This window comes from Vigna unguiculata, chromosome 9 (genome assembly GCF_037176805.1).
Source record: "Vigna unguiculata cultivar grain cowpea cultivar isolate G323 ecotype 2 chromosome 9, ASM3717680v1, whole genome shotgun sequence".
NCBI classification, from domain to species: Eukaryota; Viridiplantae; Streptophyta; class Magnoliopsida; order Fabales; family Fabaceae; genus Vigna; species Vigna unguiculata.
In genome coordinates this window covers 39,488,519-39,510,427 of record NC_140800.1, presented here as the reverse complement: position 1 = coordinate 39,510,427, position 21,909 = coordinate 39,488,519, and the positions used below count along the sequence as shown (strand labels likewise).

The 21,909-nt window shown below is 31.5% G+C and overlaps 2 protein-coding genes across 2 annotated transcripts; one reads left to right on the top strand and one right to left on the bottom strand.

Moving 5' to 3' along the window:
- The first annotated feature begins 3,028 nt into the window (after positions 1 to 3,028).
- LOC114163808 (ATP-dependent 6-phosphofructokinase 6-like) lies at positions 3,029 to 11,132 on the top strand. The gene is made up of 13 exons (XM_028048145.2): positions 3,029 to 3,263; positions 3,375 to 3,421; positions 3,525 to 3,564; positions 3,917 to 3,979; positions 4,070 to 4,207; positions 5,372 to 5,530; positions 5,682 to 5,735; positions 7,619 to 7,687; positions 7,816 to 7,945; positions 8,319 to 8,584; positions 9,749 to 9,797; positions 9,966 to 10,120; positions 10,528 to 11,132. Exons 1-13 carry the CDS (start codon positions 3,159 to 3,161, stop codon positions 10,807 to 10,809), a joined length of 1,557 nt encoding a protein of 518 aa, XP_027903946.1. The 5' UTR covers positions 3,029 to 3,158; the 3' UTR covers positions 10,810 to 11,132.
- A 726-nt stretch (positions 11,133 to 11,858) lies between these two features.
- AUR1 (ataurora1) lies at positions 11,859 to 14,597 on the bottom strand. The gene is made up of 9 exons (XM_028046660.2): positions 14,439 to 14,597; positions 14,135 to 14,254; positions 13,527 to 13,673; positions 13,338 to 13,433; positions 12,986 to 13,081; positions 12,802 to 12,898; positions 12,581 to 12,698; positions 12,244 to 12,316; positions 11,859 to 12,144 (listed from the first exon to the last, which is right to left on the bottom strand). Exons 1-9 carry the CDS (start codon positions 14,475 to 14,477, stop codon positions 12,043 to 12,045), a joined length of 888 nt encoding a protein of 295 aa, XP_027902461.1. The 5' UTR covers positions 14,478 to 14,597; the 3' UTR covers positions 11,859 to 12,042.
- Between the last annotated feature and the right edge of the window lie 7,312 nt (positions 14,598 to 21,909).

The window sequence follows — 21,909 nt, the reverse complement described above, 5'->3', positions numbered from 1 at the left end:
CCAAAAACATATTTAACCCTTATAGATTTTGTCCCCCGATTTTTTGAGTTTGTTCAATTTGATCCTTGAATTATTTTTTAAAGTTGAAAGTTGATCAATTTAGTACCTCTCATTATACTCTAGTTCACTTCGTTTGTATAGTAGTGAATTGTCACTGTGCAACAAATTAAATAACTAATCTTAATACTATATTGAATACACATGATCAAGGAAACATCAAAGAGAGACTAAAATGATGTTAACTACACCCAACAAACAAACCAACACAATTAACAACTTCACTCACATTTCTATTGTATAGTGACAGCTCACCAGTGTATAAACGACGTTAATTGAAATATAATGGGAGGTACTAAATTGAACCACTTTAAAAAATAAGGATATAAAATTGTATCTTCCAAAAACTCAAGGACCAAATTGAACATTTAAAAAATTCGGGAACCAAATTGACCAACTCAAAAAATTGAGGGACCAAATCAATAATTATACCCTCGATAAATCTTTATAGAAAGCAAAATTAATAAGGTAAAATGAAGTAACAAATTTATGCACTTAAATTTTATATCTTAAGGAGAAACTCAATGCATTTTTTTCTTGTTTTATTCTTCCATAAGTACATATATAGAAGTTTATCATTAGTTTAAATAAAAATAAATGTGACTACTAAGTTTTTTCATAGTTTAGGATAAATTGAAATATGGTTATCTGGTAATTATAAAGATTTTATCGGTTGAATCAATACAATGGGTGAATTAAGACAAGGGGTTTGGTAGTTTTTAACAAAAATCAAGGTGATTTATAGTATAAAGCATTAGAAAATATCTAAGTTGCATGTATGTTGCGTGGAAACACCTCATGGCAATTGAATTGATGTCATGTGGTATAAGTATCACTTATTAAAAAAACTATCTTAATTACGAACTAATTATTTTGAGTTCACAAGTGCACAGTAACATCTAATTCAATTGGCCCACAAAAAGGAACATTTGTGTAGGTGTTGTAAGGGCTTTGCGTTCCTTCGTGAAGAGACATTAAAGCAAGCAATGTATTAGATGTTAAAAATCTCCAACAAAAAATTTAAATTTTAGGCTTGCAATGTGTAAGATTAACATTTTTGTCTCCAACCCATACCAGTAACGTGTTACTGTAATAGTGTAAGATCAACATTTTTGTCTTCAATTAGCTTAGATTGTGACATTTTAGATTTTTTTAATTTTTAAGATTATTAGCATTTTTTCCCGTTTTGTTCTTATTCATTCTCCTGATTTGATATTGTAGTCGTTATCTTCCACATGAATATGCAATCTAAAATCAAGTGACTAGAAAATCAATTGTTCATAGCTTTGGAGCTCTATAATTAGTGGGATGCTTGACACAAATAGATGTTTACCTGATGAAGAGCAATCTTCTCACAAGGTTAAGGAATAATGACCTTCCTTTTTGAAAATATTGACAAGGCACCCACACCTTCATACACACACACTCAAAATCACACACACGCAATCACACGCACCCACACACACACTCAAAATCACACACACGCAATCACACGCACCCACGCAAACATTCATCCATATATACATTCACAGCCACAATCACACTATCAATTTAAAAATATTAATAACTTGTGTTATAATACAAATATTAAAAATGCAGACACACCTGTGAAACAACACATGTGTTTCCACCGGTGTGTTATGTGGCAAATTATAATTTATGAATATTTCTTAGACCTACTAAAATTTTGATGTGTAAATACTTGATAAGCTCCTTTTAGAAAAACAAAATTATGAACGTAAAATGAATTGAGTTTCTTTGAGGACCTAACGAGTATGAATTAATAATAAATTTTGTTGTGTCTTGGTAATGAAAAAAATGAATACAAATCTAGAGATTTTATTTGGTAAGAAATATGATTATAAATAACATTAAACCCTTATTTTTTTTTTCCCAAGTCCTACAAGGAATGTAATACACAATAAAAAATTCCTAAAATATTAACACACCAATTCATCCGGCACTAAGAAAACTCCCTTTTTTAGAAGACTTGCAAATCCACTGTCAAGTTCAATAATAAGCCTTTTGAGAAATTTTATGTAAAAATAAATAATTAAAACACGAAAACAAGACTTAACAAAATAATATTATAATGACCAAGTAACAAAAACTTCCAATAAGAAAAAAATAAGAAAGTTCCTATCATTATTTATCAAATGATTGGGTTTGTAACCATAACTCATAAACTTATATTTAAAAGATGCAGAAACACATGTATAACAACACCTATGTTTTTGCTGACATGTATAAATAACTTATATTAAAATAATTTTATAATCAAATAAACAAATTCAATTAAAGTGAAATAAAATAAAATGAAAACTTGTATTTTTTTATTTTAACAGTACATAAGTATAAATAATAAATTAAATTAAATTAATGAATTTTAAATATTTTTAATGTTTTATTTTAAAATGAAATCATTGAAAAATTACTTATTAAAGATATTAATATTTAATTAGATTTATTTTATTACATCAATCATATTTATTACAAACTTTCATCACAATCTTCATCCTCTTCTTTTATTTTCAACAGCATAACTTTTCACTTTTTTCTTCTTTATTTGTTCTTTTTCTATTTCCTCAAATCCAGTTTTTAATTCAAAATCAGGTTTAAATAACTTTTTCTAACACACTCGTGCAAAGCAAGGAAATACCGCTTCTACAAGTAAAAAAGAAGTCCAAAACAGAGGTCGTACAACTTATTTTTGCTCTTAAATTGAACAGTAACCGGTAAAACTGCGCCACCAGTTTTCTGCGACCACCGCATCTTGGTAAAACCGAGTCTTTAGATTCCAGAAAACACTTTTCGCGCACTCTCAGCTATACACTACTATCAGATTCGATCTTGATCGTCCATCTCCACCACATCACGATAATGGCACACACGGACGGTTCAGATTCATCCTGACCTGTCAGGACTTAGATTCTCATTGAAACTAAATAAATCCGCGCACAACCAAGTTCAGTGTTCTTTCTCTTCTCACACTCATTCCACCCCTTTCTGCTTCGTCGTTCACCCACTCTGTAGTCCAAAAGCAAAATCTGCAAAAAAGAAAGAAAAAGACAGATAAAACAAAGATTCCGAAGGGAAGAACAATGGCGTCCAGCGATTCCGATTCGCAGTCGAAGATCGTCCATGGCGACGCTGGTTACATTCTCGAAGACGTTCCTCATTTCACCGACTACATTCTAAATCTTCATGTATCTCTCTCTCTCTCTCTCTCTAGGATTTACTCGATTATATTTGCGAACTGCGTCATGTTGACGCATTAACTCGCCGCTTGCTTGTGTAATACTTTTTTCTTTCTGCAGACGTATCCGAATCCGCTTCGGTCCAATCCTGCTTACTCGGTTGTCAAGTAAGTGAATCGCTTTGCCTCGTGCTGTGATTGTGATCTGAGAATGGAATGTGCTCTGTTCGAAACGTTGATTCTCTATTTTTTTTTTTTTGCATCTGTTCAGGCAGTATTTCGTGCATATGGACGACACTGTGCCTCAGAAGGTTCTATCTGTTTTTATCTGCGATGACATTTATTTCTCCATTTCATCCATCTTAAACACTTCTGCTATGTATTATTTTGCGTTGCCTGGCCTGTTAAGTATCAACAACGACTATGCGATTGAATTAATGTGTTATCTCTTTGTTCGATGATTTGCGGAACAGGAAACTCTTTACATCGGTTACTGATACTTGATCAATTACCATTAATGGAAACACTGAACTGAACCTCTTTTTTTTTTTTTTTTTCAAAACGGTGAAGATGGAAAATAAAGGGAACCGTGGATTTATTTCTCGTACATCAGCATTAACAAGAAGCATTGCTGTTTTTGCTTTTATTTGGCCTTTTTAATAGGTTGTTGTTCACAAGGATGGTCCAAGAGGTGTACATTTTAGACGTGCAGGCCCTCGACAAAAGGTAATCTTCCTTGATTGTTTGCATATATTAAGAACATTTGAGAATGACTAATCTATTCCGTTTCAACTCACCTGACACCTAATCTAATAGGTATACTTTAGATCGGATGATGTGCACGCATGCATTGTCACTTGCGGCGGACTTTGCCCTGGCCTCAACACTGTCATAAGGGAAATTGTCTGTGGTCTTTCTTACATGTATGGTGTTAACAAAGTCCTTGGCATAGATGTGAGTGAGAAAATTCTCTTTTGTTGTATGTTCATTATATTATCTGTTGCTGTGGATTGTATATGCTGTGATTTTCTTTAGGTAAGAAAGCTTATAATGCTATGATGTGCTTCTCTGTCCCTGACTTCTTTGTGTGTATAAATCTTATTCCATCATTGTAAATCAAATTGCATGGATAGTTTACCGGACAATTAATCAAACAGACTCTAATTTCGTACCAACTCTTGGTTTGGATTTATTTCTTATTTTCGTATTTTAGAGTCATTCTTGAATACAGTTAAATGTAGTCTAAGTTGCAACTTTTGAATAAAATCTCAATTTGGTTTAGCTTCCAGCTTATGAGAGCTTTTGTTAAACATTTTCTAGGTAAGAATACCAAACTCTGTTTAATTAATAATTGCTCATGGAGAAAAGACATTAGAAAAAGGTCAAGGTTCATGAATTAATTTAAACTCAACAAGAAGTTGGATTCAGTTTATCTCCTTAATTCATTCTCTTTTCTTCTTCCATAAATGTTTATGAGGAAGTTTATACAAACTAGCTGTCATTAAATGCTTTTCGACACATCTAATTGTCTTTGTGATCATTTTAATGTTTGTATCAAGCAAGTCCTCTCTCTTATAGTTGGTTTTTCTTCACTGCATTAGATTTGGGGTTTTTCTTTGTTTTGTTGTTAGTGAAGCAGTTTGGAACTTCTTGTAACAAAACAAATCAATGTTCACTTCGGAACCTTGATGAGCTATGGCTATGCAACAAATCATGAGCCTTTTTTTCTTAAATACTTCTTGCCGTGATGATAAACATTTGTGAATAAAACATTAGTAACGATGTTAAGCTGACTAGCTGCTATGAAACCATTCAATAACTGTTGGTTTAAGGAGTCCTACATTTTGGTATTTATTCTCAAAAGACAGCATATTGAATACGAAATGTGATGCAGTGTTTACATGAGATGTGTGCATTTCATTGTTTTTGCAAGTTCTGGCAAATTTATGCACGTGTTTATTGAGAATTTCCCGCATATACTTGACTGAACAAACTTTTGGGTTTCATGGAGACAATTTACTTTCCACATTTATTTTTTCCTGTTGTTGGTCTTTTAACCTCAGTTACACTTATTGATCCATTGGCTTCACCACTATATTGTATCCAAACGTTATACAGGGAGGTTATAGAGGTTTTTATTCCAAGAACACCATAACTTTAACACCTAAGGTGGTCAATGACATCCATAAGCGTGGAGGTACAATTCTTGGGACGTCACGAGGGGGGCATGATACCAGCAAGATAGTTGACAGCATCCAGGATCGAGGAATTAATCAGGTTTACCATGTGTCAACTGTATTATAATGAAGTTTCTAATGATGATGAATGCTGGAATTACAAATTTTGAGTTTTGTTATATTGGTGTGCTTGAAACCTGAGTATGTTATTGTCATATAATGGGTTTTCATTGTTTGGATTATTGTTACAGGTTTATATTATTGGAGGAGATGGTACCCAGAGAGGAGCTACTGTGATTTACGAGGTAGGTATTGAAATTCAAAGTTTTTAAAAATGTAATGTTTTTATTTTTGATCTACAATAAGAAAAATAAGAATACCATTTCATTGAAAAAGAAATATGTTTAATATATACCTTTTTAAGATTATGAATGGCATGTTTGTGTACTTTATTTGTTGATTTTCTTGATTATGTTCAATGAAGGCAGCTAATTAGGCTTTCTGAGTTTAATTTGCTTTTTCCATCTTAGTTGACATCGCATAAACTTACATATGTTCACTCTATTTGCTAATGACACTAAGAGAAGATAGTACAAATAAAATAATTTTGAATGACAAATTATAGATTATTAATAATTAATGATGTTCTTACAAGGACTGAAATAACCTTATAAGACCAAGATGCCTTCTTCAACTTGCTCTCTTGTGCTTGCTTGTGTCTTTGGGTTTAGGATGTTTCGGCATGTCTCCTTTGCACTTCTCTAATTGAGAGGAGATGTCGTTCCTACAAAAACACTTCAACACTTAAATCAACAAATCGAATTGAAAGCATAATGAATGTGTAATCAATGAATAATGTATACTTCAGAAATGTGAACCTATTTATAATATTTGAATAGACTTTTGCCTGGATGAGCCTAGATTAATTCAATCCAATAGCCTTAAACACCTGATTAGTTCCTTATCAAATATTTTGTTGCTTAATGGTGTTTTTTCCTCTAATATGAGCTGATGTTGGTGTTGGTAACCAACATCATCTAAGTACCAAGTAGTACATTGGCCCTAGGCTTGAGAGGTAGTTGAGAGGCTAATGAAGGAAAGAAAATTTTGATTTCTTTGGTGGTTGAGATCTTTTCGGCTATCACAATGTATTGGCCCATCAAGCTCTTTTCGTATGTCCTTTTCTTGGTGGGTGTTGTCTTGACTCGGACCTTGTTGCGAAAGTCTTTAAGTTCTTCTAACTACATGAACTTAGCTGCTAGATGTCTTAATTCTTCTAGGTCGGCTGCGGGCTTGTTCCACAAACTGTCAGCAAAGGGGTCTGGTCTTAGAATGGGGATCATGTGATAAGGCTACCTCATGATGTTTCATATGTTAAGCACCACCTTGCCAAAGCGCTCTGTAAAGGTCCATAGTGATTCCCCTTTCTCTTGCCTGCACGTAAGGTTGTCTCCTTCACATTTCTCTGACTAAGAGGGATGGTGTGTTGACAAAGACACTCTAACGTTTAAGTCAACAAAACATATTAATATCGTAATAATTATTCAATCAATTAACAATGTATGCCTCATAAACGTGAATCTATTTATAATATTCTAGTAGACTTCTACCTGGGTGAACCTAGATTAACTTAATCCAATAGCCTTAATAACTAATTAGTACCTTTTTTAATGTTTAGTTGCGTAATGGTGTTTATTTACCTAATTTGAGCTGATGGTGGTGTTGGTGACTGTCATCATCTCAACACTAAGTAGTACAATTGACAAGTCTCATATTCATCCCTTCTATTTGCCCAAGGTGGGAACTGTATTTTTTGTAATTTATGCATATTTCTGCTCTTATATTTGAGCTCTATTCGTTTCATTCCAATAAACAGCACAATGATGATAGTATATATCTTACGTAGATGTAATTTCAGTGTCAGAGTTGACCCAGGTCCTCAAGTGCAAATTAAATAAAGTCTTAACACCTTAAACTATGCTGGTTTGCAAATCTAGTTTGTATGATGCAGTACTACCTTTTTCATATAGGTCAGCTTCATGGTAGTTTCAAGGGATTGTTAAGAGCATGTCATTTTACTAAAAGAAATTTGGTAGCATAAAATTTGTAGCTGCCTGACCTGATTGACCTGAAATCATTCTTTTAATATATGAATTAAGCATTCTGAACAGATGTTGGTATTGTACAGGAAGTTAGACGACGGGGTCTGAAAGTAGCAATTGCTGGAATTCCCAAAACCATAGATAATGACATTCCGGTATGCCTGTTCCATATGTTATGTTATTTTGTTTCTCTAGAACTATAGTTTTACTATGAAATGCATCTGAAGTGTTGGTTATCTATGTTTAAAAAAGCTTCATGTGGAATTGTCTTGTATTTCTTTAGGTTATTGACAAATCCTTTGGTTTTGATACTGCGGTCGAGGAGGCTCAACGTGCCATCAATGCAGCACATGTTGAAGCTGAAAGTATTGAGAATGGCATTGGTGTTGTAAAGCTAATGGGACGTTATAGTGGTATGATTACATTGCATTTGTTTGTTATGTTTTAGGCATCTAATTCAGATTATTTAAGCCCTAATTGGTTCCCCAGTTGGCTCAGTCAGACTTATGTGTTTTGGTGCTGGTTCCTCTAAAGTGGGTGAAGTGCAATTTAGAGGATAAAGGCACTAATAACTGTTAATTAGAAAGAAAAAAAAAAAGATTGACATTGTTACTAACTTCAGAAACTTTTTATACATTCATTTGATTTTATCATAATCCTCAACTGTCTATTTTTTAATCAACATGTGTAATTGCATTTTATCCTGTAAAGTGGACCAGTTCTTTTAAAGGAGCTGGATGTATTTGCTTTCTTTTTCCTGTGTTATGATGGGTACTGTGACTGCAGGCTTTATTGCTATGTATGCTACTCTTGCTAGCAGAGATGTGGACTGTTGCTTGATTCCAGAGTCACCCTTCTACCTTGAAGGAAAGGGTGGACTTTTTGAATTTATTGAGAAAAGACTGAAAGAAAATGGGCATATGGTCATAGTCATAGCGGAGGGAGCAGGACAAGATCTTCTTACTGAAAGCATGCAAGACATGGACCAGAAAGATGCTTCTGGAAACAAACTACTTCAAGATGTTGGTTTATGGATATCTCATAAGATCAAGGTATTGTTATACATAAGATGGTTTTTAAAATATAATTCTTTTTCCTTGGAATTTTTGTAGTATAATTCTACTATCGCTGAGGAATTAATTACTTGGGGAGATCTTTCCAATTACTATTAATTGGTTGGACTATATTTGATAGAAGCTGAATTATAATTATATAAAATCAATGAATTTGTATAGAATACTCAAGGTATGCAAGACATCCTGTTATCTTCCCATTCTCTAATGATATCCCTGCATCTGTGTTCCCTCGTCTTATCCGAACCTTCCCTTGATGCTTCTAATTATCTCCACTCAACTAACTTATTCAAGCTAACTACTGATATGTTGAATTAACTAGTAAAGTGGTTACCTAACAATATTCTTTTGATTAATTTCAATCTTAATGGACTGTATTTCACTCCCTTAAGATTGACGTCCATAATAATCTAATCTCTGCCTTGCTGAGCTCTAAAAACAATTTTGGATTATTGAACATAAAAATAAATACAAAAGTAGATTGAAATTTTTTATACGTCATTGGGCGAAACATTTTGAGTTGAGTTTTTCATGATTTTGTTTCCTCTGCACAGTGACTACTATTTATCATTGCATATCAGTAGAAAGCTCACCATTTATCACATTCCACTCCATCTCAGCCAATAGCTAGATGGCATACGTGTATGTAGTTGTATATTGTTTATCCACTTCTTTTTTTATATATATATTTACTGTTCTTGCAAGGACTGAGATGTCTCCTTCGACTTGCTCTATGGTGCTTGTTTGCTTGCGTCTTCAGGTTTTGGGAGATGCAAGGATGTCTCCTTCGCACTTCTCTCATCGAGAGAGATGGTGTGTCAGCAAAGACATTTTGAAACTTAAGTCAGCAAAGCATATTAAAGACATAAGAAATAAGCAATATGTATACCTCGTAAATGGAAACCTATTTATAATATTTTAATGGACTTTTATGTGAATTAGTCTAAATTAACTCGATTCAATAGCCTTAGTGCCTTATCGGGTATTTAGTTGCGTAATGCCGTTTATTCAGCTACTCCGAGCTGATGTGTGTAGGTGACCGACATCATCCCGGCAGCAGTGTTTTGGGTTTTCTAGTTAGAAAAATCAATTGTACAATTCTTTTTATTTCCCTTTTAAAAAACATTTATCATTTTATAACAGGACCACTTTGCAAGGAAGGATAAGATTGCCATCAATCTTAAATATATAGGTCAGATTCTCTTACATTATTTTCTTCTTTTTTGACCAATTATTTATAGCTTCTTTAGTCTTCCATTTTCATTTGTTATTTGAAAGGTTTCTTAAAATTCGAATTTGGCAACTCTAATTTTTATCTGATCTACTTAGTGGAATAAGGCTTTGTTGTTTTATCTGCTAGATCCAACCTACATGATCCGAGCAATTCCAAGCAATGCATCAGATAATGTCTACTGTACACTTCTTGCTCAGAGTGCAGTCCATGGTGCAATGGCAGGGTATACCGGATTTACAGTTGGACTGGTCAATGGCAGACATACTTATATCCCATTCAATGTGAGTTACTACATACCCTTACCCAAATTTTGGACTGTTTCATAATGTTTTCCTCTTTTCTTTTTGGTTGGGTACAATAATTTTCTATTGGTGTTTAATATCAAGGGGTGATTGGCTTAAGAGGTTGGATTGAGTTCTATTTTGTGAGTGTGCCGGACTTGAACTGGACTCTTTTCTATGGAAAATTCCTGCTGTCAAGGAAAAAAAACAGATATTCGCTAGTTAGCTACTATCATTGGGACTGGATAATGATATTTAAAATATACAGAGTTTGTTATATGTTTTACCACATCGTGTACATACGAACATGGCTAGCTGTTTTCTATCGCTTCTCCAATTTTACATTGATGGTTTATATTCAGAATTCTTTATACAATGGAGAATTTATGTTCAAATTTTGATCCCAGAGAATCAATGAGAGGCAGAACAAGGTTGTGATTACTGACAGAATGTGGGCAAGACTCCTTTCTTCCACCAACCAGCCAAGCTTTTTGAGCCCGAAAGATTTAGATGAAGCCAAGAAAGCAGAACAACCTCCGAGTCAATTGTTAGAAGAGAGCAATTGCAATGATATTGGTGAAGCTGAGAAAAAAGAAAACACTTTCAGTCAATTGTTACAAGGGGACAATTTCAAAGATGAACAACAATCTGAAAACCATGCAGACAATGGTATCGAGACAAAAAATTAGATATAGATTTGTTTACCTACAAATGTATTTGATATGTTGTATCATTTTTACCCAATGCATATACAACCTCCAAAAGCATGGAGTACTGGGAGCAGTTCTTTTTCTCCCTTTCCATGTTTTGCAAGTTGGTACGCCTTGCTTTACTTGATCGTTATACTAAGGAGATTTTGTTGAGCTTTTAACCTAGGTCATTAAGAATTTTGATCAGAATTCTTTTATCTGGGCTTGAAGGACTAGTTTTTCTGCTTGTTGCTCCCTGTCTTTCTTTTGGTTGTTATAAACAGGTTTTACTGAACGAGGTATAAACAAACGCTTTTTTAGTACATTATTTTTCTTCCCCCTTTAATCTTACATGTGTAATGTGATCACGAATTTTTATTGAGTTGACATGCTCATTGTAGAGTGGGACCAAACCTTTCCCTGAGTAAACATATTCTAAATTGTAGTTTTATTACATGTAAGTATGAACAACATGCATTTAAATGATTGCAATGTTAATATTTTATTATTTTCAAATATTAAATAGTTCGGTCAAAAGAAATACAGTGAGAGTAAAAAGAACTATATAGATTAAATATATTTTTAGTTCTGTTTATTTTTTAAGTTTGTGAAAAAAAATGTTAATTTTAAACTTATTGTCATTTTTTTATTATATTTTAGTTTTTATTTCTAATTAAGGTTGAGCTGACATTATGTTAAAATTTCTACAAGTTGACTAATACAACAACTGATTAATGAAAATGTTCGTCCAACACTGGTCGACCAATAGTGTGTAGCACAACATATAAACATGTTACGTTTAACCAAACAAATCACTTTTTATTTGCGCCAAATTATTTCAAAACTCTATTAAGAAACTATTTTAAAAATTAATTAATTTTATTCCTTGCAGATACTAATAATTAATCTATAGTAAAAAAAAATTAAAAAAAATATAGATAGGGGGGAAATGATTTTAATGATAGGAACCCAAAGGGTAATTTTACCGAAAATATATTAATTAATATTGATGGGACTCCCTCTGCTATACTGCAATGCAAAATGATTAGTTGTGCCCTGAACAAAAAGATACTTTTATATATTTAGGGTTACAACAATAAAAAGAAAAACAATTGATGAGTTATTCTTTATAATAGGTTTTACAAACAAATGACAAGCTTCGAAGCAGCAGCCATTCTTTCATCCTGGTGATTTTCCTGATTAAGAAAATACCAAAAAGAATGATAAGGTTCACTAGCCCCTATATACACCCGAGGACTCTGCATTCTGAACAATCCAAGGGTGTTCAAGGAGTTTGTGCAATGGTAACCGTTGCGATGAATCCTTGACAAGCATCTGTCAATAAAAAAATAAAAAATAAAAAAGAAAGAGGAAAGAGTTACTAAGGCAAAAACGTTTGAACAAATACATAAACATTGAGAGTTGACAACAAACCTGACTGATAAGATCCTTTGCACCAGAGGATACAATTGGTTTAGGAGGGAACTTAAGATCCACATGTACAATCCTGTAAATAAGGTTTTCAAAAGGGAACATAAGATCCGCTTGCACTGCGATTTAAATTGATTTAATTTTTACAAAGAGTTACAAAAAGAGATGAAAGTGGACAAAAGCATGAAAATCGGAAGGTTCAGTAGCAAAAGCACCCTAGTTGGTTAAATTGTCTGACCGCCCTTCAGTGGGGATAATAATAAAAAAGTGGTGAGGATAATGAAAATCAGTCTGAGGATGATGCTGATGCTAATTTATATTCAACTGATTGGTGCTTTACCTCCTGTAAGTATCCGAGTGTTCTTTAGCCTCAAAGGGAGGGACCCCATAAAGAAACTCATAACACAGCACACCAAGGCTCCATATATCCACACTCGCATCATGTTCTACACTCTCCACTGTTGCAACATAAAGTATTAAACAATAAATATAGTGCAGCACCATTTATGAAAAGAGTAACATAAAAAAATTTGTCCAATGAGTCATGTGGCATAAGCATACCCATCTCGGGAGGAAGGTAATCCAGTGTGCCACACATTGTCCGTCTGCGATTAAATGTGTGCACTGACCACCCAAAGTCCGCTATTTTTAGCTCACCCTAAGATGAAAAAAAAAATGTTAATATAATAACGAGGACAAGAAAAAGAGCCACATAAGAAACAGCAGACTGAGTTTAGACGATCACCTGTGCACCAACAAGAAGGTTTTCGGGTTTAATATCCCTGTGGATTACATGTTTTCCATGGCAATATATTAGGGCCTTGGCCAATGACGCAACATACTGCTCTCAAGAACAAAATAAACATTTTGTCAATATCAGAAGAATGTTATTCTGATACACTAAAGAATGTAGACTGCCAACCACATATCTAATCAACCGCACTCTAAGTCAAATATTATGTCAAATGTTCCGGTATTTACTTGCTTCTTAATATATTAAGACAGCTATGTGGAAGAAAACACTTGAGTCTATCTTTTGTATCACACAAACAACAGTACACGAAGGGTGAGGAAAAAACAATAGCTGCTATACTTACAGTAGCTGCACGCCTTTCACTGAAATACTTGCATTTTTGCAATTCCTTGTAAAGTTCACCTTTGGGTGCATACTCTAAAATCAAATACACTCTTTTCTGCAGTTATGTTATTTCACATAAAATGTTAATAGGAGTGCGCATTTTAAAACTCTTCCACAATATCAGCACAGAAAGTAAAAACAAACATACCTGGTCATAAAAGTATCCATAGAGGCGCAAGATGTGGGGATGTCGAAGATGACTTTGAATCTCGACTTCTCGCCGCAGTTGATGCACAACTTGGGATTGCTGCAATTGGCTCTTAAAGAGTACTTTCAAAGCAACAATGTGATTACTCTGTACCAAAACCACATATCAGTCTCGCACTACAAATTAGCACAATAATCACAACAGTTATCTCATAAATACAAAGGCCAATGGTTAGTGTGTAACGTAACAGCTGTGATCTCAAACCAACAATTTCAAAAAACCTGTTATCAGTGTTACGTGAAACAATTTAGATGTTTATATTGCATCCCAAACTCGCTCATCAAAAGACTATAAAAACAGGTAGTCACAATCTAACAATTGTAAAACTTGAGTAGCTACACCTCTACACAGCTAATCGTTCAAACCGTCGATTTGAAATTAAGACAACAAAAAAAAACAAAAAAACGAAACACCGTAGAACTCTTGTAAAAGCAGTGGCGCAAGATTGTCCCTAAATAAATCGAAAAGCCAATGAAATAATCCATAGAGATTAGCATAATCACGAGTCATCATCCCTGATCAGAAAACCCTAACAACAGAAAACTCACACTCTTCTCCCTTGCCAAATAGACGTGGCCGAATTTTCCCCTTCCAAGAGGTTTTCCAATGTCGAAATCGTTCAGCGTCCACCTCTTCCCCGCAGCTGAACCCAACACCTCGGAAGAATCCTGGCAAAACGAAACACGACATAATCAGAACGGCTGCATCGAAACCTTGTTGTCGATTATTTCCGCAAAACAAAATAAATAAGAAAATGGTTTGATTTGGAGAAACGAAAACCCTAGATTTGTGTGTGTGTGTGTGTGTGTGTGTGAGAGAGAGAGAGAGAACAGTAGAGAAGATAAGAAAGACCTTGTGTTGTTGAGGCTGAGTCTCTGTTGCGATGGCCATGATGATGGAAGCGCAATTGAAAGAATGATGCAGAGAGAGAGAAATTTAGAGAGTGATTTTAATGGACACAGAGGCTGTGCTGTGTTGTGTTGATATGTGTTGGGTTGTGTTTTTGCATTAACACACAGCACAACAACAGCTTTCTTCCTCCAACGGTCGAATAACGGATAGCGAGCCACGTGTTCCAATCGCGCTTTCTACGCTTTTCAAATATTTCCTTTTGTCTTTTTTTTTCCTACGCCAGTAGCAGGAGGAGCGTCCCTAAAAAAATAAATATTTTTCATAAATAAATAAATACTTAAATATGTTTTTATCTTTAAACTTTGAGTAAAAATTTAAATTTGTTTTTTTTAATTTTGAATTGATTTATTCCTTCAATTTTGTAAATATATGAATTTAATTTTTTTATTAAATTTTATTAAGTTTTATTTGACGTTCTTGACACATGATCATTTTAATATTAACTGATAAATAAGTTTGAAACGTCAAATAAACTTAATTAAAATTAATTTAAAAAATTAATTTCATGTATTTTTAAATATAAAAAATTAAATTGATTCAAATTTTTTAAGAATAACTAATTTTAATTTTCACGGACACAAACATATTCATCCATGAATAAACTATCATTGTTCTTTTAAGTAATTAAACAAAATAATGTTTTTTTCTGAAATTTGTTAATAACTTTTTTTAACTATGGGATAGTTTTTAAAATCAGTGGGCGATTCACCCTTTGATTTTATTTTTCTTTACTTTAATTTGTTCCATTATTTGATGATAAAACATTTTAAAAAATATCACTCATTTAAGAAATAGATGGATTTTTTTACTTAAAACATTAAAAAATTACTTATTTTTAGAATAAGCAAACTAAGTAAATAACAAGTTCAAGCAGCCTGATGATGACATGAAAAGAATGATGTGATAAAAATTCGAGTTATAATAAATATTTCTGTTATACGTATAGTGAAACATATGTGTTTAGATGTATGTGTATCAACTTTTTATTGTAATAATAAAAAATAGAACAGTTATTTTTATCATAATTATTAAAAATAAATAATAGTGTTATATTTTAATAAAATATATTTGTAAATTTAAATAAATAATAAATAATTTTGTTATAAATAATTAATTCAAATTAAAAATAATCATAAAATTTAAAATGTAAAATAATAAAATAAATTATATTAATAACAAAAAATAATGACATATGTACACTAAAAACGATTACCATAGTTATAAATTACTTTACAATATATTATATTAATTTTTTTTAATGGAAAAAATCAACTTTAAATTAATTTTACATTATTTTTTTTTCATCAATTCAAATATAATATTGTTGTTCATGAATTTGGTTGAGTAGTTTTCAAAGAGACATTTAAGGGTCAGGAGGTTGTTGCTTCGTGACGATAAAACTTTGAGTTTTGAAGAAGATTTTGATGAATTGTGAGTAGGGGTGTCAAAACGGGCCGGCCCGTTTTGGCCCGGCCCGGCCTGTTTTGGCCCGGTCCGTTTTTGGCTCGTTTTAAATGGGTCGGGCCGGGCTGGCCCGACAAGGCAAAACGGGTTGTTTTTTTGGGCCCGGCCCGTGGGGTGGCGGGCCGGCGGGCCGGCGGGCTGGCCCGCCATCCTTTTTCTGATATGTTCATTTTGTGGCCCAAAATCAGATTTTAAATCTTTTCATTTCAAATTTAGTTGACTACATTAATTTGTATATAAATGTAATAGTACTACATATGCATTAATACAATAATAACCTGCGCAGTGACTATAATAATAGTCAGGGTGGTTTGTTATGTAACACAACCAAAGATACAGGTTACAACAGTGAAAAGTCAACACAAAAGGAAACATTTGAAATTGTGAATTGTCAAGTGAGAGTGTGTGTGTGTGTGCAGAACCCAATGCCTTTACCGTTTTATCTTTGTATTTCAAACACCAACATGAAAATAAAAATTAAAAATACCCAAAGAAAATAAAATATTAATTTACTTATTCCGCCTGTTTTTGTCTTACGGCCCGCGGGCTGGCCCGTTTTGGCCCGCGGGCTGGCCCGACGGGCCAGCGGGCTTGACGGGCCGGGCTGTCATGGGCTGACGGGCTGAAATTCGTGGCCCGGCCCATACTTTTTCAGTCGGGCTGGCGGGCCGGCCCATCGGGCCGGGCCCATTTTGCCATCCCTAATTGTGAGTGCATTTATGAAAAATAATAATAATAATACACCTCATTTTCCTATGTATCCCTTCAAATCCATTTATTATCTCTCTTAAATACATAATTGGAAACAAACAAATTAATAACCAATAAAAAAATATGATTATAATAGTTAATGAAAGGATTGAGTGTATATTCCTATAATGGACGATTGTATTTATAGGTTTTTTGAACTATATATTAAATATATTTTATTAATAAAAGTAATTCATTATCATAAGTATGAGAGATGACATGGGATTATTGAGTATATAAAACAAATCTTAATTTATTTTCTAATATCTGTTTTTTTTCAAATATTAATAACAACAAAATTGGTTCAATATAATCATGCTCAATGATTTATTTTGCAAATTTTCTGCTGCTAGTCCTAAAGCTAGAGTAGAGGGAATTTCTTTCTACACATTCAAATGTTTCTAAATATCTCTTCCTACACACTATAAAAATAAAATTATTATTTTACATTTTTTTAGTTTGTACAATCTAAAAATTAAAATTGACAATTAACTTTCAAATTATGTAATTTAAAAATAAAAAATGACTTCCAAATTACACTAATTAAAGTCATTTTTTTCTTTAAAAAAATACTTTCAGATAATACAAGAAAGTCGACTTTCACATTGTATAATTCATAAACTATTTTTATTTTAATTTTTTTTAGATTATACAATTTAAAAACAAAAAATTATTTTGGGTTATGCAATTCGAAAATAAAATAAAATTATACAATTTAGAAGTTACTTTTTTAAACTTTTGGAGATTTTAATTTTTGGGACAAATGATAACTTATTGTAAAGCTATGAGACAACTTCTAACTTTTAATGATTTTTTTTTTATATAAATACTGGAAAAAACATATGGAGAGATGCAGGAAGAAACTACAAATAGTCAATACCAAGCCAATCCATTTTCTTATGGGCTCAACCAACTGTCCCAATTGAGCTAATTATATATATATATATATATATATATATATATATATATATATATATATATATATATATATATATATATATATATATATAATATGCATATGAAAATTTGCTTCTTTCATTTTAAAATAGAGGCATACACTCCACTGTTTAAAAAAGAACCATAAGTTTAATGCAATATTCAATTTCAATATTTTTATTTCTTTCATTTTAGTTCGACTGAATGCATACTTAACATATTTATTTAAGATATAAAAAAAAGTCATTCAATCCATTAAAATGTAATAAAAAATAAATAAATAAAATAATGATTACGCCAAAATTATGAATTTTGTAAATCAGAGATCAAACCTATATTTTAAAATAAATTAAAATTACATATTTTTGAAAAGGTTAAATATGATATTTTATCCTAGTTTTATTATTACAGTGTAATGGTTATTAAACTCCTCAAATTCGTTTCGATTTTATTTAATAAGGTACACTTGGTCGCAACTGAATAAAATTTTTGGCAATTTGGTATAAGATATTTCATTGTTGGTACAATTCAAATTAGGCAAAAGGGTGTGTTCCTTTGTTACGATGGATATGGAGAGAGTGTGAAGATGAATTTGTGTAAATTTTGGTGGATGGATATTTGTGTTTTTTTAGTAGATTTAGAGGGTAAAGTGAATGGATTTAGACATAATTTTTTATGAAAGTTTGTGAAAGATTTGATTGATGTGATACATAAAATTAATTGTTAAAATAGATATATTTATTAAGTTACCATAATACCCTTGTGTAAAAAGAGATGAATTTTTGATTTGATGTTCTTAAAATAATTTTTAAATTAGTTATTTTTACTCATAAAAAATAAATTAAATTTTTGAAAAATGAAAAAAAAAATGAATTTTTATTAATGTCAAAAAATAGTACAAGAAAATGTAAATTTTTTGTTAATATAAAATTCCCAATCTTAATTCTCCATTCTCACCCTTGCATGCCATTTAAGTATAAAATTTGGTCCTATCTTTGTTATGGTTACTAGACAATATTTGATGGAATCGAGGTCTTCATACTTAAGAAACAAAACAGCATCTCCAGATACAAGTTTCTTCTTATTCACAAATGCACTCCACCCAGTGGTAAGCAAGTGTCGTTGTGGCTGCCCTGCTCATGAGAAACAGGAAAAACAAACTCAAACAACCATGCATTATTCTAATTGATTTGTCCATTAACATATAAAAAAGAGGACATACCCCTATAAATATGTCGAAATCTCCATTCTTGACCATGCAGATCACCAGCTCTAGTCGTTCAGCTTCACGAGTGGTGCAGACACACAACTCCTCTGTCAGCTCGAACGACTTCAACCAACTCCCCCACCTGTAGAAAACGAAACCGAATGTAAAAAAATAATTAAAATCATCGACAACTGGTGTGGTAACCGGTGTCAGTCCTTCACAAAACAAGACACCGGTTATGTAACTGGTACCATCCCCCACGCAGCACCACAACACCTCTCACACATAGCATCGTAACATAGGTGCATAACCACCAAACAACCACACACTAGCCACCACCTCAACGCACGACCACCCCTTTTTCTCGACCACCACACCCCAAACCACCTCATCTTCTTCCTTCTCCATGCACTCAACAATCACACATAGAAACAAAAGGGGTAATTTCGTAAAGAGCTGCATTATACTCGTTTATCCTCTCATTTTTGAGAGGATGAAATAATACATTCATCCCTAAAATCCTTGCTCCCATATCCCTTCAATTCGATTAAAGCGAACACGCTCGCAAACTAAATCCGCTCTCCCAAATTTACTGAAACAGTGAAACACCCTTAAGCGAACACTGCGTTAAGGGTAAGCGAAGGAATTTCAGGAAGTAGGAGTGGCAAAAAAACATCAATTCAGTCCGTTTTAATATGTTTTGTCCTTGACCCAATACAGATAAAGATGGAATGGGTCGGACTGATCCGCTATTAAAAAATTAAAAATAAGTTAAAAATACAACATATTTTATCTTAAAAAAGACCGATGAGCTAATTATTATTTTTTAATTTGTTCATATATTTAGAGCATATTTAATTTAATAATTATTTTCTAAACTTTTAATTGATCAATTAATATATTTAATTAATTAAATTAAAATAATTATTATATTTACATATTAAATTAAGGTTAAAATACTTCCTTGGTCCATGTTTTTGTTGAAAAATCTCAAATAGGTCCTAAGATTTTTTTTAGTCTCAATTAGGTCCATATTTTTGAAAATGTGTAACAATTAGGCCCATTCCGTTAGTATAGAGTTAATGGTATTAAGGATATGCCACGTGTCAGCTTCTCATTTTTTTGAATTTTTGAATTTTTTTGAATTTTTTTTTTTGAATTTTTTTTGAATTTTTTGAATTTTTTTGAAAATTATTCATGCCACGTGTCACATCAATATTGTGCCACGTGTCAAGTCAGTAAGGTGACAGGTGTCAAGTCATTGTTTGAATCTCAATTTGGTCCATATATTTGTTATTTTATTTATATCCATTTTTTTTTTAATTTTCAATTTCATCATTTCCAAATTGAGATCAAATTTAACTTTTATATAAATTTTATAATGATATTTTTATTAAACATTTTAATAATATTAAGTTTATTTTATATTTTGTTTTAAAATTTTAAAATATTTATTTTAACTTGTTACAAATTTGTTTTAAATAATTTATATACAAATGTTAGAGTTGGTTTAAAATTAACAACTTAAAAAATTTAAATATAAAATTTTAAAACAATTTTGTAAAAATTTAAAATAAATATATTTAAAATTTTTTAAAAAAATGGACTGAAATGTAATAAAAATAACAAATATATGGACCAAATTGAGATTCAGACAATGATTTGACACGTGTCACCTTACTGACTTGACACGTGGCACAATACTGACGTGACACGTGACATGAATAATTTAAAAAAAATCAAACAATTTAAAAAAAATAATTAAAAAAATTTAAAAAAAAATAATTTTTTTAAAAAAATTCAAAAAAATGTGGAGCTGACACGTGGCACATCTTTAACACCGTTAACTCTATACTAATGGAATGAGCCTAATTGTTACACATTTTAAAAAATATGGACCTAATTGAGACTAAAAAAAATCTTAGGACTTATTTGAGATTTTTCAACAAAAACATGGACTAAGGGAGTATTTTAACCTTAAATTAATATAATATAAATAATAATTAAAATTTAATTTATAAATGTCAATAATTTAAATTATAATAATATCCCATATTAATATTTGTAAAAAGTATAATATAGAAAATTGATTTTTTAAAATTATTTTAAAATTTTAAAATTAAAAAAAAATTAATAATCAAAGGGTCAAGGAATGGGCTGGCCCACCTTTGATCCACCAGTTTGACAGCTAAGCGGATTGGACCAAAGCGAGTTGACAGGTTGAAAATTCCAATCCTGTCTTTTTTTTGGCGGGTTGGCGATCCAATTCGACAAGTCTGATGCGTTTTGACATTCCTATAAAAAATTATATGTTTAACATTACTCGTGGAAATAATGAAAAACAAGATAAATATAATAAAAATTTAGATTTTTTTTATTTTCTCACTCCATACGCAAAAAAAAAAACCGGAATAGTTGAAATTTTTTTTGCAAACTTGGAGAAAAATAATCATGTATTCATATTTTTATTATATTTAATTAATTAAATTTATTATTTACTTTTAAAGTAAGATGTAATACATAATAAATAAATATTTTATAATAAAATAAGTAATTCAAATAATTAATAAATGAATGTGATATTTCATTAACATATATTTTTCATTAAAATAATTAATTAATTAAAATTAAAATATGTTTAAAAGTATAATTTTGGAAATAACATACACCAAAATATTTTGGAAAATTAATTTTACATTTTGGTCACAAAAGTAATTTGGTCATTTTACAAGTATTTTAATCATTCATCAATTAAATCGGACATTCCATTTTTTTTTACATTTTTACTTAATCTAAATAATCTTATTTTAACCTTTTTTTTTTCTTTTCAATTCCATTCTTACTCTTCGAGTGACGATCAAATTCAGGAGTTTCAAATTATATTTTTTATATATAAATTATTTTTCAAATTAAAAAATATATTTATTACTTCTCTACATTTTTTATACTCCAAATATGCACACATAATAATAAAATATGACTATCATTTATTGTTGTATTATAACATAATCATTAAAAACTATCATTAAATGTCAAAGATTTATTATATTTTTT

Coding starts and splice junctions, on each gene's coding strand:
- LOC114163808 (XM_028048145.2), top strand. CDS start 3,159: ATGGCGTCCAGCGATTCCGATTCGCAGTCGAAGATCGTCCATGGCGAC. Junction 9,798..9,965: donor CATCAATCTTAAATATATAG/GTCAGATTCTCT, acceptor TTTATCTGCTAG/ATCCAACCTACATGATCCGA. Junction 10,121..10,527: donor ATACTTATATCCCATTCAAT/GTGAGTTACTAC, acceptor TTTTGATCCCAG/AGAATCAATGAGAGGCAGAA.
- AUR1 (XM_028046660.2), bottom strand. CDS start 14,477: ATGGCCATCGCAACAGAGACTCAGCCTCAACAACACAAG. Junction 13,674..14,134: donor ATTTGGCAAGGGAGAAGAGT/GTGAGTTTTCTG, acceptor GTTTTGGTACAG/AGTAATCACATTGTTGCTTT. Junction 12,145..12,243: donor CAAAGGATCTTATCAGTCAG/GTTTGTTGTCAA, acceptor TTTTATTGACAG/ATGCTTGTCAAGGATTCATC.